Genomic DNA, 12,075 nt, shown 5'->3' on the forward strand with positions numbered 1-12,075 from the left:
GAAAAAAAACACCAGTATATCGTACAAAGTTTCTATAAATTGATAAAAAACGGAATAAAAGGCCAGTCTAGCGTAATCAATTGCCGGTTTATTTAGACCTTCGAAAGTCTTTTTATTTTGGAAATTATTATTTCTAAGGTTCTTTGCAAAAGGGTTGTTTGGTTGTTGGGGAAAGTTGCACAAAAGATGTCTTCACCAATCGAAGTAGATGAGTGAGTATTAATTTTAAATTTTTTGTATTTAAGTTGACGGAAAGCGCGATTGTAGGTAAAAAAAACAAAAAGCGCCAAAATTTAAATTGGAATAACTGATATTTTTTCACTTTAAAATATTAATGATAGTAAATATAAAAATATATATAAACACATCTATGACGCGAAAATATATTGAATATGGACAAGGTAAAGTTAATATATTTATAAAACAAAAACGATTCCCGAACGGTGAAAAGTGTCTAATGATGCAATCGTTTGAAAAAAACTAAATGTAAATATTACAAACTAATACTAGGCCCGTATTAAACTAAAAACGAAACGTTAAAAAAATATCAATCTTATAAGTCAGATTATTATTATTTTTTAACTCGTGACTACCATAAAAATTTTGTCACAAGTTTTCGTACTTCAGATTTGAAGTGAAAACCTTGAACTAAGAAACTCTCCTTCGTTGAAATTATAAGAAACTCTCGTTCATTGAAAATAAATTGTTTTTTTAATGACGTTATGGAATGTAAAGGATTTCTTTCAAGATGTAAAATCTACCGAAAGATTAATTTTTCTTTAGAGACTACCCGTTAATTTTTATGCTACTATAGAGATGGTTGTATAAGAGGATTGGTTTTAATAGTGGATACATAGATTATATAATGATAAATCGATAACCAGAATGATAAATGGATGTCACCCCACAGATAACAGTTTTACTGTGCGTCAATGCAATGTCATAAATGTGTTCTAGAAATTAATTGCCTATTATAAAACCCGTAAGAAGAAAAATGAGGGTTACTTTATTTAATTCGGGGGGGGGGGGGTGAAATTAAAGGTATTCCGTATCCGTAGCATATGGGGAATTGTTAAAAAAAAATTGAGTCGGTCACATGCTTCCCCCTTTTGTCTTTAACCTTGAAATATATAGGGGGGATGGCTAAGCTAGAAAATTAGGACTATGCAGTGGTGGAGTACCCAGGGGGTCTATCTAGTATCTATGTCCATAAAGGTATGACGAAAATTCAAACGCTCCAAACAAAAATAGCAAAAAAAAGGCCATTAATATTTTAGGAGCATAAAGTAGGAAGTTCGATACGAATTTCATGCTTTTACTACTGATTTTTAGAGTTATAAGACTGTAGGAGCATATACAGTATATATTAGGGATATACTGTCTATGGTAGGAGCCTCTGTTTTTCTGGCTTTTTTCTAAACTCCGAAAAGTAAGCTTTTTCAGTGGGCGTTCCTTCTAGCTTAGTGAAAGATGATTCGTTAAAATAAGTTTCTGTTAGGAGCAGAAACTTCTGTTGTACTATAAAAGAGTGCATATTCGCTTAATGTAAAATGTCGATTTAAATTTGCAAAACACTTTATACTCCCTTTAAAGAATACTTTAAGGGTAGAAGAACATAGCATATTTTTAAAACAGTGTCGTAACTAAGGTCTCTTGGGCCTTCCCACGAAACTCCTTTTGGGGCCCGTTCTGCAGTGGCGTAGCTGGGGGGACGGTGGTGGCGGTCCGCCCTGGGTGCCACCCGTTTGGGCGTGATTTGGGGGTGACACCATGGACTAATTAATTAGTCCATGGTGACACCCAACTGTGAAAAAAAAAACTTACACAAACTAGAGACTAGTAAGTAGCACACCATGATATCCGCCCCGGGTGGCACCCATGCTAGCTACGCCACTGCCCTTCTGAAGTATTTTGGAGGCCCACAGTTGCTGCGGGAGCCGTTATTTACGCCACTGATTTTAAATAAAAAATATAATTTTTGGAAATATAATATTCAAGAATAGGAACATTACTGTAAAAGTATATCGTAATATTCAATGATACAAATAATTTTATAAAGTTTAAAGTATTATAAGAAGCATTTAATGTAATTATCTTTCTAACAATAATTGTATTTGAAAATATTAATAAATTTTTTATAATATAGGTGTGCAAGTTTCAAATATGCTGAAAACACAGCCAGTTACTTAAAGAAAAAAATTAACATCATACCTGAAGTTGGAATAGTATGTGGGTCTGGTTTAGGGGGTTTAGCAGAATCAATTGAAGAACAAATTATTATTAATTATAAAGAAATACCAGGTTTTACAGTCAGCACAGGTATACAACTATATTTTCTATGGAAATGTGTTTAAAATTAGCATAATTTATAATTAACCATTTTTTTTAACAGTTGCTGGTCATTCGGGTAAATTAATATTTGGAAAACTAAGTGGCGTTCCTACAGTATGTATGCAAGGTCGATTCCACTACTACGAAGGTCATTCATTAGCAAAAGTAATTGAAATATTGCAGGTCATGATATCAATTATTACATAATTATAAAAAGGTTAAAATGTGATATTTTTTCAGTGTGTTTTTCCTATTAGGGTCATGAAGCTTTTGGGTGTTAAAACAATGATTGTCACAAATTCAGCTGGTGCCACAAACGCTGATTACAAAGTTGGTGATATAATGATCATCAAAGACCACATTAACTTTTTAGGATTTTCTGGAATTAATCCATTAAGGGGACCAAATGATAACCAGTAAAGGTCTCTATTTGGCTGAGTTGTGAATGAAAATCTGAAAATCTTTCTTTTCACAGATTTGGGGTTAGATTTCCTGCGATGAGCAATGCCTATAATGCTGATTTAAGGTCCAAGGTTAAAGCTACAGCTAAAGAGCTAGGTATGGGTGAATACCTGCGCGAGGGAGTGTACGTAGCCCTAGGAGGTCCCACTTACGAAACTGTGGCTGAAGTTAGGGCATTACGAATTCTGGGAGGTGACGCTGTTGGTATGTGTTTGTGAAAAATAAGATAACATGTTTATATTCATTAATCAATCCTATTTACTAATTAATAGGTATGAGCACAGCTCCCGAAGTTATTGTAGCTCATCATTGTGGAATGAGGGTCTTAGGAATTACTTTAATTACAAACAAATGCATTGCTGACTATGATACCCATGAAATAGCCAATCACGAAGAAGTTCTTCAAACAGGGGAATTACGTAAAAAAGATTTAGAACTATTAGTACAAAGAACAGTTGGCGAAATTCTTTTAAAAAATGGTGTTCATTAACGTTCGATTTCTAACGCAGGTGTCAAGAAATAACATTATACAGTAGCTCAATGGTAACACACAAATACCATATTCCATATAGCTATTGTATAAGGTTACAGCTTTCACCTTATTTTACAAAATAGCACTATTTGGGCACGTTATAATTACTTTTAAAAGGTATTTTGGGCTAAATGACTTAAATTTTAGGCTTTACTTTACAAATATACAATTGTTTAAGACAAAGAATTTTTATATAGTTTTCTATATTACATACTTTATTAAGCATTTAGTAAGAAAAATATTAAAACTAAAATAAATGTTTGAAAAATGAGTATTTTGACTAGTACTTTTTATTAATAACTACATTTCTCTTATCTATCTATAACATGTAAAAGGTTATTTACATACCGTGAATATTATCTAGTTGCCATGTAACTCGAATCATAACCCAATTCTACAAAGTTCAGTTTAGGAGAATGGATGTTGGCTTTGGCTGGGTAAAGTTTTCCACCGATGCTGATTTCAAAATGATTTTTCAGTATGTAATCGTTTGTAACCACTTGGGGTTCACCATCATCAGCAAAGTTGTGTATAAATCCGAGACAAACCTGGAATGAGGTAAAAAATGTATTGATATGTTAGTTGAATTTCTAACTTTTGGCACCTACATGTTTTCCTAACGTAAATCCATATCCTGTAGTTGTTGTTGACCCCACGTGTTTATTATTTAAGAAAATGGGCTCATCACCCCATGGCCAAATTTCATTATCGATATTATGATTGTCCAAAACCAACTGAATGTAGCGTCTTGTTACACCATTTTGTTTCTGACGTAAAAGGGCATCTTTCCCAATGAAATCGCCTTTCTAGTAGCCAAATATATACCTAATGTAAAAGTCTTCCATGGATATTTTAAAAATTAAGTTAATATTTACTTCAAATTTGACTCTAAATGATCGACCACATTCCAATGGAGTTGTAGTTGTGTCTAAATCTTTCCCCCAAAAGGCGTAAAACTTTTCTATTCTTAATGTTCTCATTGCAAAATAGCCAGCATGCTGGATTTCATATTTCTTTCCAACATCCAAAATGTGGTCGTAAACATGAAGGGCGTACTGTTAAAGAACAGATGTATGATAATACACAATACAAAATAATATATGACCAAAATAAACTTAATACCTCATTGGGAATGTATAAAACCCAGCCTAGCTCTCCAGTATGTGTTACGTTCATTGCTCTTATTGCACTAGCAAGACCAATATCAACTTCTTTGTAAGTGAAAAATGGAAAATCTTTAGGTGTCATTGTTGTATCTGTGAGATCTCCGAGTAAATCCCTAGAATGGGGTCCCATTATACACAGGGCGGTATACATTGATGTGACATCTGTAATTGTGATGGGACTATTTTTAGGTAGATGACGTCTCATCCACGTTTGGCATCTGGTATGTTGATCTGTGGGGGCTATCATGAAAAAGCTATCTATAACATTACTAGGAGTCCAGTAACTGCTCAAATTAATAAAATATTTTTCAAACTTACTGATTATCCGCAAGTCGCACTATACTGCAGTCATTCTCATAGCCACCAAATCTATTTTGCATCCCTGTGTGTGTTATTGAGCCAATTGGGATGTCTATATCATTTGAACATAGATACTGCAAGAAATCTAGTACTTCTATGCCAGGAGACTAGAAAAAAAATATATATATATATATAATCTGATACCTAGAATGTTAAAAGACAAGATTCCTTACATAAAGTTCAATTTTGGTAAATGACGAATAGTCCAACAGACCAACTCTCTCTCTGCAAGCTTGAATAATGGAAATATCATAAACCTAGTGATAACTGGCAGAGGTTAAGGGATAACTGGCCGAGGAAGTGATACCTTGATATTCAGACTTGCAATACTCAAACCAGTCTGGTTTTCCAAAGGTTTTTGTGTGAGCAAATCGTCCTAATTCTAATGGATCTGTTGAACCTAACAAAAACGCTCCATTAGCATTCGAAAATTAAAAATTAACATGCATATTTTTTTGTACATGCAATCCTACTGTATTTGTCAGGTGCGAAATAACTTGGCCGTTCAAAGCCCATTTTCTGACCGAAGAAAGCACCAGCTGCTTTTAGCCGAGGATATATGGGAGGCATGCGAAGACACCTCCCGGTTTCAAATTGTCTGAAGGGGTAAAATAAACTATAGTGCAGACCTTCAAAAAAGAAAAAGACATTTAGATAAAATGTTAAGAAAATGTTAAAGAGATAACAAAACCTATGCCACCTATTTAACCAATTTCTTATCCATAAATAATAACAATAACGATACTCACAAATTTTTACCAGGGCCATTTTAACCTTTCCGTAGGCCTTGGGCAAAAATCTCTCATTTACGGACTTTTTGGTCTTTCGTAGGCCCTAATGTCTCCTAAAATTTCCGTAGGCCCTAGGCACTTTGCCTAGTCTGCCTTATGGATAAGGCGGCCCTGTTTTTTACTAATTAAACTCAAATTGAAATTAAATTAAAACTTCAAGAAACCCAGTCCTTTGAACCATTTTTTCAAATTAATATTTTATGTTATAGCAAAAAATATTCAGTTGAAAGAGCCTAAAATTTCCAAGGTCCTTTTTTTAATTAAAATTTATTTTTGGATTAGAAATTGTTCAAATATAGGCCACAGGGGCATTTCATTATCCCTTTATCGCAATTTGTAATGCTTACAAACCAGGAACTTCTTTCATTCGGTCTTTCAGAAACAAACGATTATTGTGCAGGCCTACGAATCTTCTTATGTCTAAGTCCCATAAATCTCTTTGCGGTTCACCATGAACTATCCACTCCGCTGTGGCTTGGCCTACTCCCCCAGCTGCTTCTATACCAATTGATTTCATACCACATGCTATGAAGTAATTCTTAACCTAAATGAAGAAAATTCTTCAAAAACATAATAAATTTGCATTATAAATTATCTCTTTTTACTTCTGGGGTTTCACCCAATATCCATTTACAATCTGGGGTAAAATTCTCGGCTGCGTTACATAGTCTATCAACTCTGGCATCTTTTAATAAGGGAATGCGATTTAGCATTTGTTCCAATAACACATCTATAAATGCAAGAAAAACACTTATTTTTACGCAATCTTTGGATCGTTGATCGGGAAGATTATTTCAATACTTTAAGTCACAAATCTTAAATAGCCGAATAGTATAGAGTATTTAGAAAGATAAGAAGTATATACCATGTTAAAATTTCAGGATCAAAGGGGCTACTGTAATATAGGACCATTACTTCTTTGGACCTTGAAATTTATTTATTTCATTTCCTGATATTTAAAATAATGGTGCAGCAGCCATTTCCCAAGATAGCACCGAAAGACTTGAATGCTTTGAAATTTTTGGGAGGCCAAATAGGATAACAAGTTAATAACGGGCTCCAGAGACTTCGGGACCTTTAGAAAGTCTTACTGCTTTTCAGCTGGCGCATATTTAATTTCTAAATGCATATTTACCTGCCACTACAAATTTTACAAAAATTATCTTACGGAACTGATCCCAATCTTCTGGTAAAGGTGTGAATGAATCGGGCAATTGCTTCAAATCTAAAGTTTTGGCATTTTTTTCAAATCCACCAGCTATTATTCTACCTTCTTTTTCACGAACATAAAAGCAGCCATCAAAATCTCTAATTACTATGAAGGAAAATTAATTATAATTATCAAAAGTCTCTTGGTATTTAAAATTCTGCTAATTAATTACCAGGCATATATGATTCTAAACCATCAATGGGCATTGTGTGCAAATAGTGATGTTCACATGGAAACGTTGGCACTCTAACTTTAGGTTCACTTAGTTGCCCAATATTTGGAGCCCACTAAAAAAGATCAATCTTATAACAATATTCCAAAATCTTTCATTAAAGATTCCTTACAAATCCTGCGCTGTTGACAAAAAATTTACAATTTATTGTGCCTTTATTGGTCTCAACTCCCCTGATATTTTGTCTTTCATCGACCAAAATTCTTTTCACTGAACAATTTTCCACAATTTTTACTCCTGTTGTACCAAAAAATATAACGCAATTAAGTGAAACAGAATACACAATGAGTAGAAATGCTCAACTTTACCCATTCTATAAGCTTCTCCAGCTAAGGATAAACACGTTTCAATAGGGTCTCCAACACCTGTAACCAATATTGTGATCAGTTATATTATTTTTAGGTATTTTTCATTTTCAGCTAAGGAGATTATTAAACTAGTGTTCTTCACTTTCTTGGCCTGACTAATAAATTACTTTTCCCCACCAAACTCATCCATTCCCATAAGACGTGCATTATTAGTAAAATGAAAGTGTGGTAGAAAAATTGACACACCGTCACCAGGAATCCAAAGGGCACCTTGCAAATCATCAGTATTCAATAAATGACACAAATTCTTGGCATCATTTGGTGTTAGCAATTCGCATTCAACATTTCTAGCTCTGTAGAAAATAAATGTTGACACAATAACAAATAGACTATAGCTCAACTTACTGCGCAGATGCTGCCATTCTTTGAAAAGCAATCATTCTGTCTTTCGTTTGGGCAAGCATAAGGCTGCCACATTCTTTCCACCCTTAAACCAAAAAAACAAACTTATTGGTATAGTATATCCAGAGAGAACCTAAATTTTTTACCAGTGCTTAATCCACGAGCTTCCATGCTTTTGTACAGTGCAATACTGTATTGGCACATTTTTGTTTCTGAAAGACTTTGTTTCAATTGTCCTAATAGACCAGAGCCATGCCAAGTAGTTCCACCACCAAGTCTGACAAAACAATTCGTTGAAAAATCCATTCAAAAATACTTACAATGTTTTAAAATACCTTCCTTGGTCGAGTAAAACTACATCTTTCCAACCATAATCTTTGGCAAGATGGTAAGCAACGGAACAACCTACAACTCCTCCACCACAAACTATAACATTAGTTTGGGTTGGTGGATGGACTTTGGTGAAATCATACTCGGAAGGATCATATTCTACTGCTGCTGTACCACTAATTGCACTAATGTCCCTGACTAAACCTTGGTTTGAGTTCTTAAATTTTTGAATTATAGGGTTTATTTGTCTAAATTTAATACTTTTCATGATTTATATTTGACAACTAATAGAAATAATACAAATAATTTTGTTAAAAAGAGTTAACAATTGAAAGACAAAACCTACATCAAAAAAAATATAATTTTCTACTAAATTTAGCACTGCTAAATTGGTAATTAAATAACTTTCAAGGCATTTCTATGCACTGCAGCACTTGACAGAAAAAAAAAGTTTTCGTACGTATATGCAAAAATATGTCAGGATTTTAAATTGCAAACAGCAGGTGCTGGGGGCCTATTCTTGTCTTGGCGATACGCATGTCGTTATGGCGGAATCGATAAAATATCGCCATAACGACATCGACCGGCGAAAACCGTATTCTTGTCTCCAAAACTCACTTCGACATCGCCGTATCGCCAGCGAATTATAACGACAGGGCTGGGGATGTCGGAATCGCGTTTCTTTGTCGTTATGACGTCATTTTTCGCTTCGAATCGCGGTATTTTCAAAATGGCTGCTTTACAGCTCGCATGTTTTGAGTTTTGGTGTCTGTCAGAAATGGAAGAAACGAAGAGTTTGTGGAGGGAGAGAGTTCTAAGAGATAGATCAAAAGCTTTTGAACTTTCGGAAAATTAGTTTAGAAGTTTATTTCACCTAGATAAGTATTTAGTAATAGAGATTTGTGAGCATCTAAAGGCGACGTTAGAGTCAAACGCGTCCAACGTAAGAGTTACTGATCTCCCTGTAGATTCAAAGGTGAGCCATGAATTTAAGATTTAAATTTCGTAATTATTAGCGTTTTAATAATTATATGGTTCATTAGGCGTTAGTGGCTGTGCGATTTTATGCTTACCAGAAAGCAGTTGGCCAAGATTTGTTTCTTGATGTCAGTCAGGCAACGGTCAGTCGCTGTCTGCATCAAGTAACCGATGCAATAAATAGCATTTTAATGCCAAAATGGATAAAATTTCCACTGAGTAAAGTGGAAAGGGAAGCCACAAAGTTGAGGTAATTATCAAATCTTCTCATAGCAGAGAAATATTAATTTAACAATGCGTATAGATTTATGGAGAAGACCAGATTTCCGGGGGGCCATTGCTGCAATAGATTGTACGCACATTGCAAATATTGCTCCAAATTCACAAGATTCAAATTATCGGGAACATTTGTAATTGGTAAGCTTTATTTATATATATAAATAATATACATGTACATTCAAAAATTTACATAGTTTTAAGGTTTGCGATTGTGATTTGGTAATTTTGAATGTCAAAGCCAAGTTTCCTGGGCGTACTCATGATGCCCACATATACAATGGTTTCAAGATATCTTTGAAAAAAGTTATATAGCAACCAAGAACTCTAGAGATCATTCCTAAGGTAAGTTTTGTGTATTAACTTCTCAATATAATGGTAAGTATGAGGTGTATAGGCAACAGAAAAACAACTATTTCTCTTTTCAAAACTTTATTAATGAAATTGTAAAAGATTCTTCAAAATAAAAAATTTGAATTTTTCACTTACTTTGTTTTAAAACTAAGCATATGAAACTCAAATAGTTTATACAATACAAATTCTCTTTTGAGAACTAGCTATATGGCACCAAGTTTCCAACTGATCTTCCATTATCTTAGTTTGCTTATCAAGATTTGAATTTATTTTCTCAAGAAATTTGTGAGCCCTCGCATATGGCCCTGTTGCCTTTGTTGGTTGCGACCTTTAAACGGTTTAAGCCAAATTATCTTTTCCAAATTTTAAATATTTTTAAAGTAAAGGATTTTCTACTTACCTCGTGCAGCTGGAGAAATATTTTTACCTTGGGAGTGATTAAAACTCACAGACGCTACTGGTGAACTATGATTAAATCTTGGAGATCTGCGGGAATGGGAGCCAGTGGGAGAAGAATTGGCGATAGTGACTGAATATGGAGGAGCCATTGTTGAAGAAGCTGCGGGACTTTGATCTAAATTAGCCAATGCCGCATCCATTTTCTTCAATTATCTGTTGTTAAAACCAAGAAATGTTAGCATGAAATGTATTCATGAAAGAATACTTACCCCAAAACCAGCTTCTGGTTCTTCGTAGTGGCCAAATGTACCCCCTAGGCCACTCAATAAACGAGAGCTGCCCAGCATTTGCTCGACCTTCCTCAGTTGTCTTAGTTCTAGTTTGGGAAGTTCCAGTCAGCCAAACTCTGGAATATTTATGTATAAGTGATAGAAGTAACAGTATTTCTATTCCAAAAAAATTACTGCACCTCCAGTACGGTCCACCACAAGCATTAAGCCTTTGGACAAGACTAATCGACATCGCGGTGTACTGTACGCCTCGTTTGTACAGTTTGCATCAAACTTACGGCTAACGAAACGTTCATTAGCCTCCATGTATTCTAAAATTAAAACCTTTAGATTTCCGCAGAATTTAGTGCCGCGACTCAATGTTATTTTAAAAAAAACTACCAACGAAGAACAAAAATGACAACTGCGAAAACGTAAACAAACGCCAAAATATTACAGCAGCCGACAGAAATAAATAAGTGCGATTCTTATTGGACGATTAGAGGGGCGCGTCACCGGATTTTGACGTCACAACTCGCCTGGCGGTATTTTCGTTTTTACGACATTTCTGATAGCGACAGGGGGACAAGAATAAGGTTCCAAGCGAATGTCGTTATCTCGAATGTCGGTATGGCGAAGTGATAAGGCGGAATCGTTATGTCGTAACCGAGACAAGAATAGGCCCCCTCAGTATCGTTAATTCCTTATACAAAAGTACTTAGAGTAGTTTGGTTCCAAGGTCTGTCGAGAAAAATACTGGTTTGGTTCTAGCAAAGAATATAAAGCTTTATATTCTTTGCTTCTAGGCTACGGGGAGAGAGAACGATAGAATGAATGAGGGGAAGTCGCGATGCGCTATCTACCAACGGCTAAAGGAACCCAATGTAAGAATTTAAATAGTCTTTGGGAGCAACAAACACAGCTGCACCCCATGCAACCCGTCAAAAAGTCTTGTGTACAATTTCCTTTGGCTAGACGCTTTAGCGCCTGCTGCCGTCGGAAGGGGTAAATTGTCTTTCCCCTTTCCGTATAACGTGCAGCGTAAAGGCTCGTCCAATGAAATTTGTACACAACACGGCGTTAACGAGTTTAAAGGCTAGCTGCGTTCTCCTTGTGGGGTCAAGGATTGGTGGGGTGTTGTGTTTGTTGCTCCCAGGTGGAACGATTTTAGCGCGAACATTAGAATTGTTTGAATAAAGGCGATGCGCTCTCTATTGAACTTTTACACGTATAATTTCCATTTAAATAATGGGATATTATCAAAAATAAATATACTGTTACTATAAACTTGACTTCTTTACATAAAACAATAAAGCATGGAAAAACTTCTGGTGTTGGAAATTATCATAAATTTGTCCAATTAAGTTTGGACTTGAACCCCACCTACTAATGTCAAGCCCAGTTCACACTATACAATTAATTGGGCCACTTAATTGAAACCAACTAATTGTAAGCAAGAAAATTGAATAGTGTGAACAGATAAATTGTAACCATTGTTCCAACTTTTTCTGTGCACACTGTACAATTTTCTTGCTTACAATTAGTTGGTTTCAATTAAGTGGCCCAATTAATTGTATAGTGTGAACTGGGCTTAAATTGTTAAAATTACACACTCTCAGGATATTTTCTTAATTTAAAAAAATCCTTTTGTAATAATTTTAGAAAATCAAAAAAT

General features: G+C 34.8%; 2 protein-coding genes and 1 long non-coding RNA gene across 4 annotated transcripts; 1 reads left to right on the forward strand and 2 right to left on the reverse strand.

The window, feature by feature from the left end:
• Window positions 1-75: 75 nt before the first annotated feature.
• On the forward strand, window positions 76-3,596 carry LOC149952397 (purine nucleoside phosphorylase-like). The gene is made up of 6 exons (XM_090168476.1): window positions 76-212; window positions 2,147-2,319; window positions 2,393-2,496; window positions 2,572-2,747; window positions 2,807-2,997; window positions 3,066-3,596. The coding sequence occupies exons 1-6, from the start codon at window positions 187-189 to the stop codon at window positions 3,281-3,283; spliced, it is 888 nt and encodes a 295-aa protein (XP_090024602.1). The 5' UTR covers window positions 76-186; the 3' UTR covers window positions 3,284-3,596.
• A 1-nt stretch (window position 3,597) lies between these two features.
• LOC149952398 (pyruvate dehydrogenase phosphatase regulatory subunit, mitochondrial) lies at window positions 3,598-8,784 on the reverse strand. 2 transcript variants are annotated; one of them, XM_090168472.1, is made up of 18 exons: window positions 8,130-8,784; window positions 7,941-8,071; window positions 7,798-7,879; window positions 7,639-7,745; window positions 7,393-7,449; window positions 7,197-7,321; window positions 7,025-7,139; window positions 6,811-6,957; window positions 6,248-6,372; window positions 5,994-6,186; window positions 5,325-5,480; window positions 5,159-5,251; window positions 5,025-5,083; window positions 4,810-4,958; window positions 4,448-4,745; window positions 4,201-4,380; window positions 3,934-4,131; window positions 3,598-3,873 (listed from the first exon to the last, which is right to left on the reverse strand). In XM_090168472.1, the coding sequence occupies exons 1-18, from the start codon at window positions 8,390-8,392 to the stop codon at window positions 3,682-3,684; spliced, it is 2,670 nt and encodes an 889-aa protein (XP_090024598.1). In that variant the 5' UTR covers window positions 8,393-8,784; the 3' UTR covers window positions 3,598-3,681. The 2 variants fall into 2 exon arrangements, with proteins under 2 accessions (XP_090024598.1, XP_090024597.1); XM_090168471.1 differs by having other exon boundaries at window positions 5,313-5,480.
• A 1,153-nt stretch (window positions 8,785-9,937) lies between these two features.
• On the reverse strand, window positions 9,938-10,804 carry LOC149952399 (uncharacterized). Its single transcript, XR_016480056.1, has 4 exons — window positions 10,601-10,804; window positions 10,401-10,537; window positions 10,133-10,344; window positions 9,938-10,060 (listed from the first exon to the last, which is right to left on the reverse strand). It is a non-coding gene; the product is annotated as an uncharacterized LOC149952399 (long non-coding RNA).
• Window positions 10,805-12,075: the final 1,271 nt, after the last annotated feature.

The sequence above is a fragment of the Leiobunum rupestre genome, chromosome 3 (genome assembly GCF_980474605.1).
Source record: "Leiobunum rupestre chromosome 3, qqLeiRupe1.1.hap1, whole genome shotgun sequence".
Taxonomy (NCBI): domain Eukaryota; kingdom Metazoa; phylum Arthropoda; class Arachnida; order Opiliones; family Sclerosomatidae; genus Leiobunum; species Leiobunum rupestre.

Bases quoted from the DNA above. Each gene is read 5' to 3' on its own strand.
- LOC149952397 (XM_090168476.1), top strand. From the start codon at position 187: ATGTCTTCACCAATCGAAGTAGATGA. The intron at 2,497-2,571 runs GTAATTGAAATA...ATATTTTTTCAG, and splicing joins AAGGTCATTCATTAGCAAAA to TGTGTTTTTCCTATTAGGGT. The intron at 2,998-3,065 runs GTATGTGTTTGT...ACTAATTAATAG, and splicing joins TCTGGGAGGTGACGCTGTTG to GTATGAGCACAGCTCCCGAA.
- LOC149952398 (XM_090168471.1), bottom strand. From the start codon at position 8,392: ATGAAAAGTATTAAATTTAGACAAATAAACCCTATAATTCAAAAATTT. The intron at 7,322-7,392 runs GTAAAGTTGAGC...TTGGTACAACAG, and splicing joins TGGAGAAGCTTATAGAATGG to GAGTAAAAATTGTGGAAAAT. The intron at 6,187-6,247 runs GTAAAAAGAGAT...TTCTTCATTTAG, and splicing joins TATTGGGTGAAACCCCAGAA to GTTAAGAATTACTTCATAGC.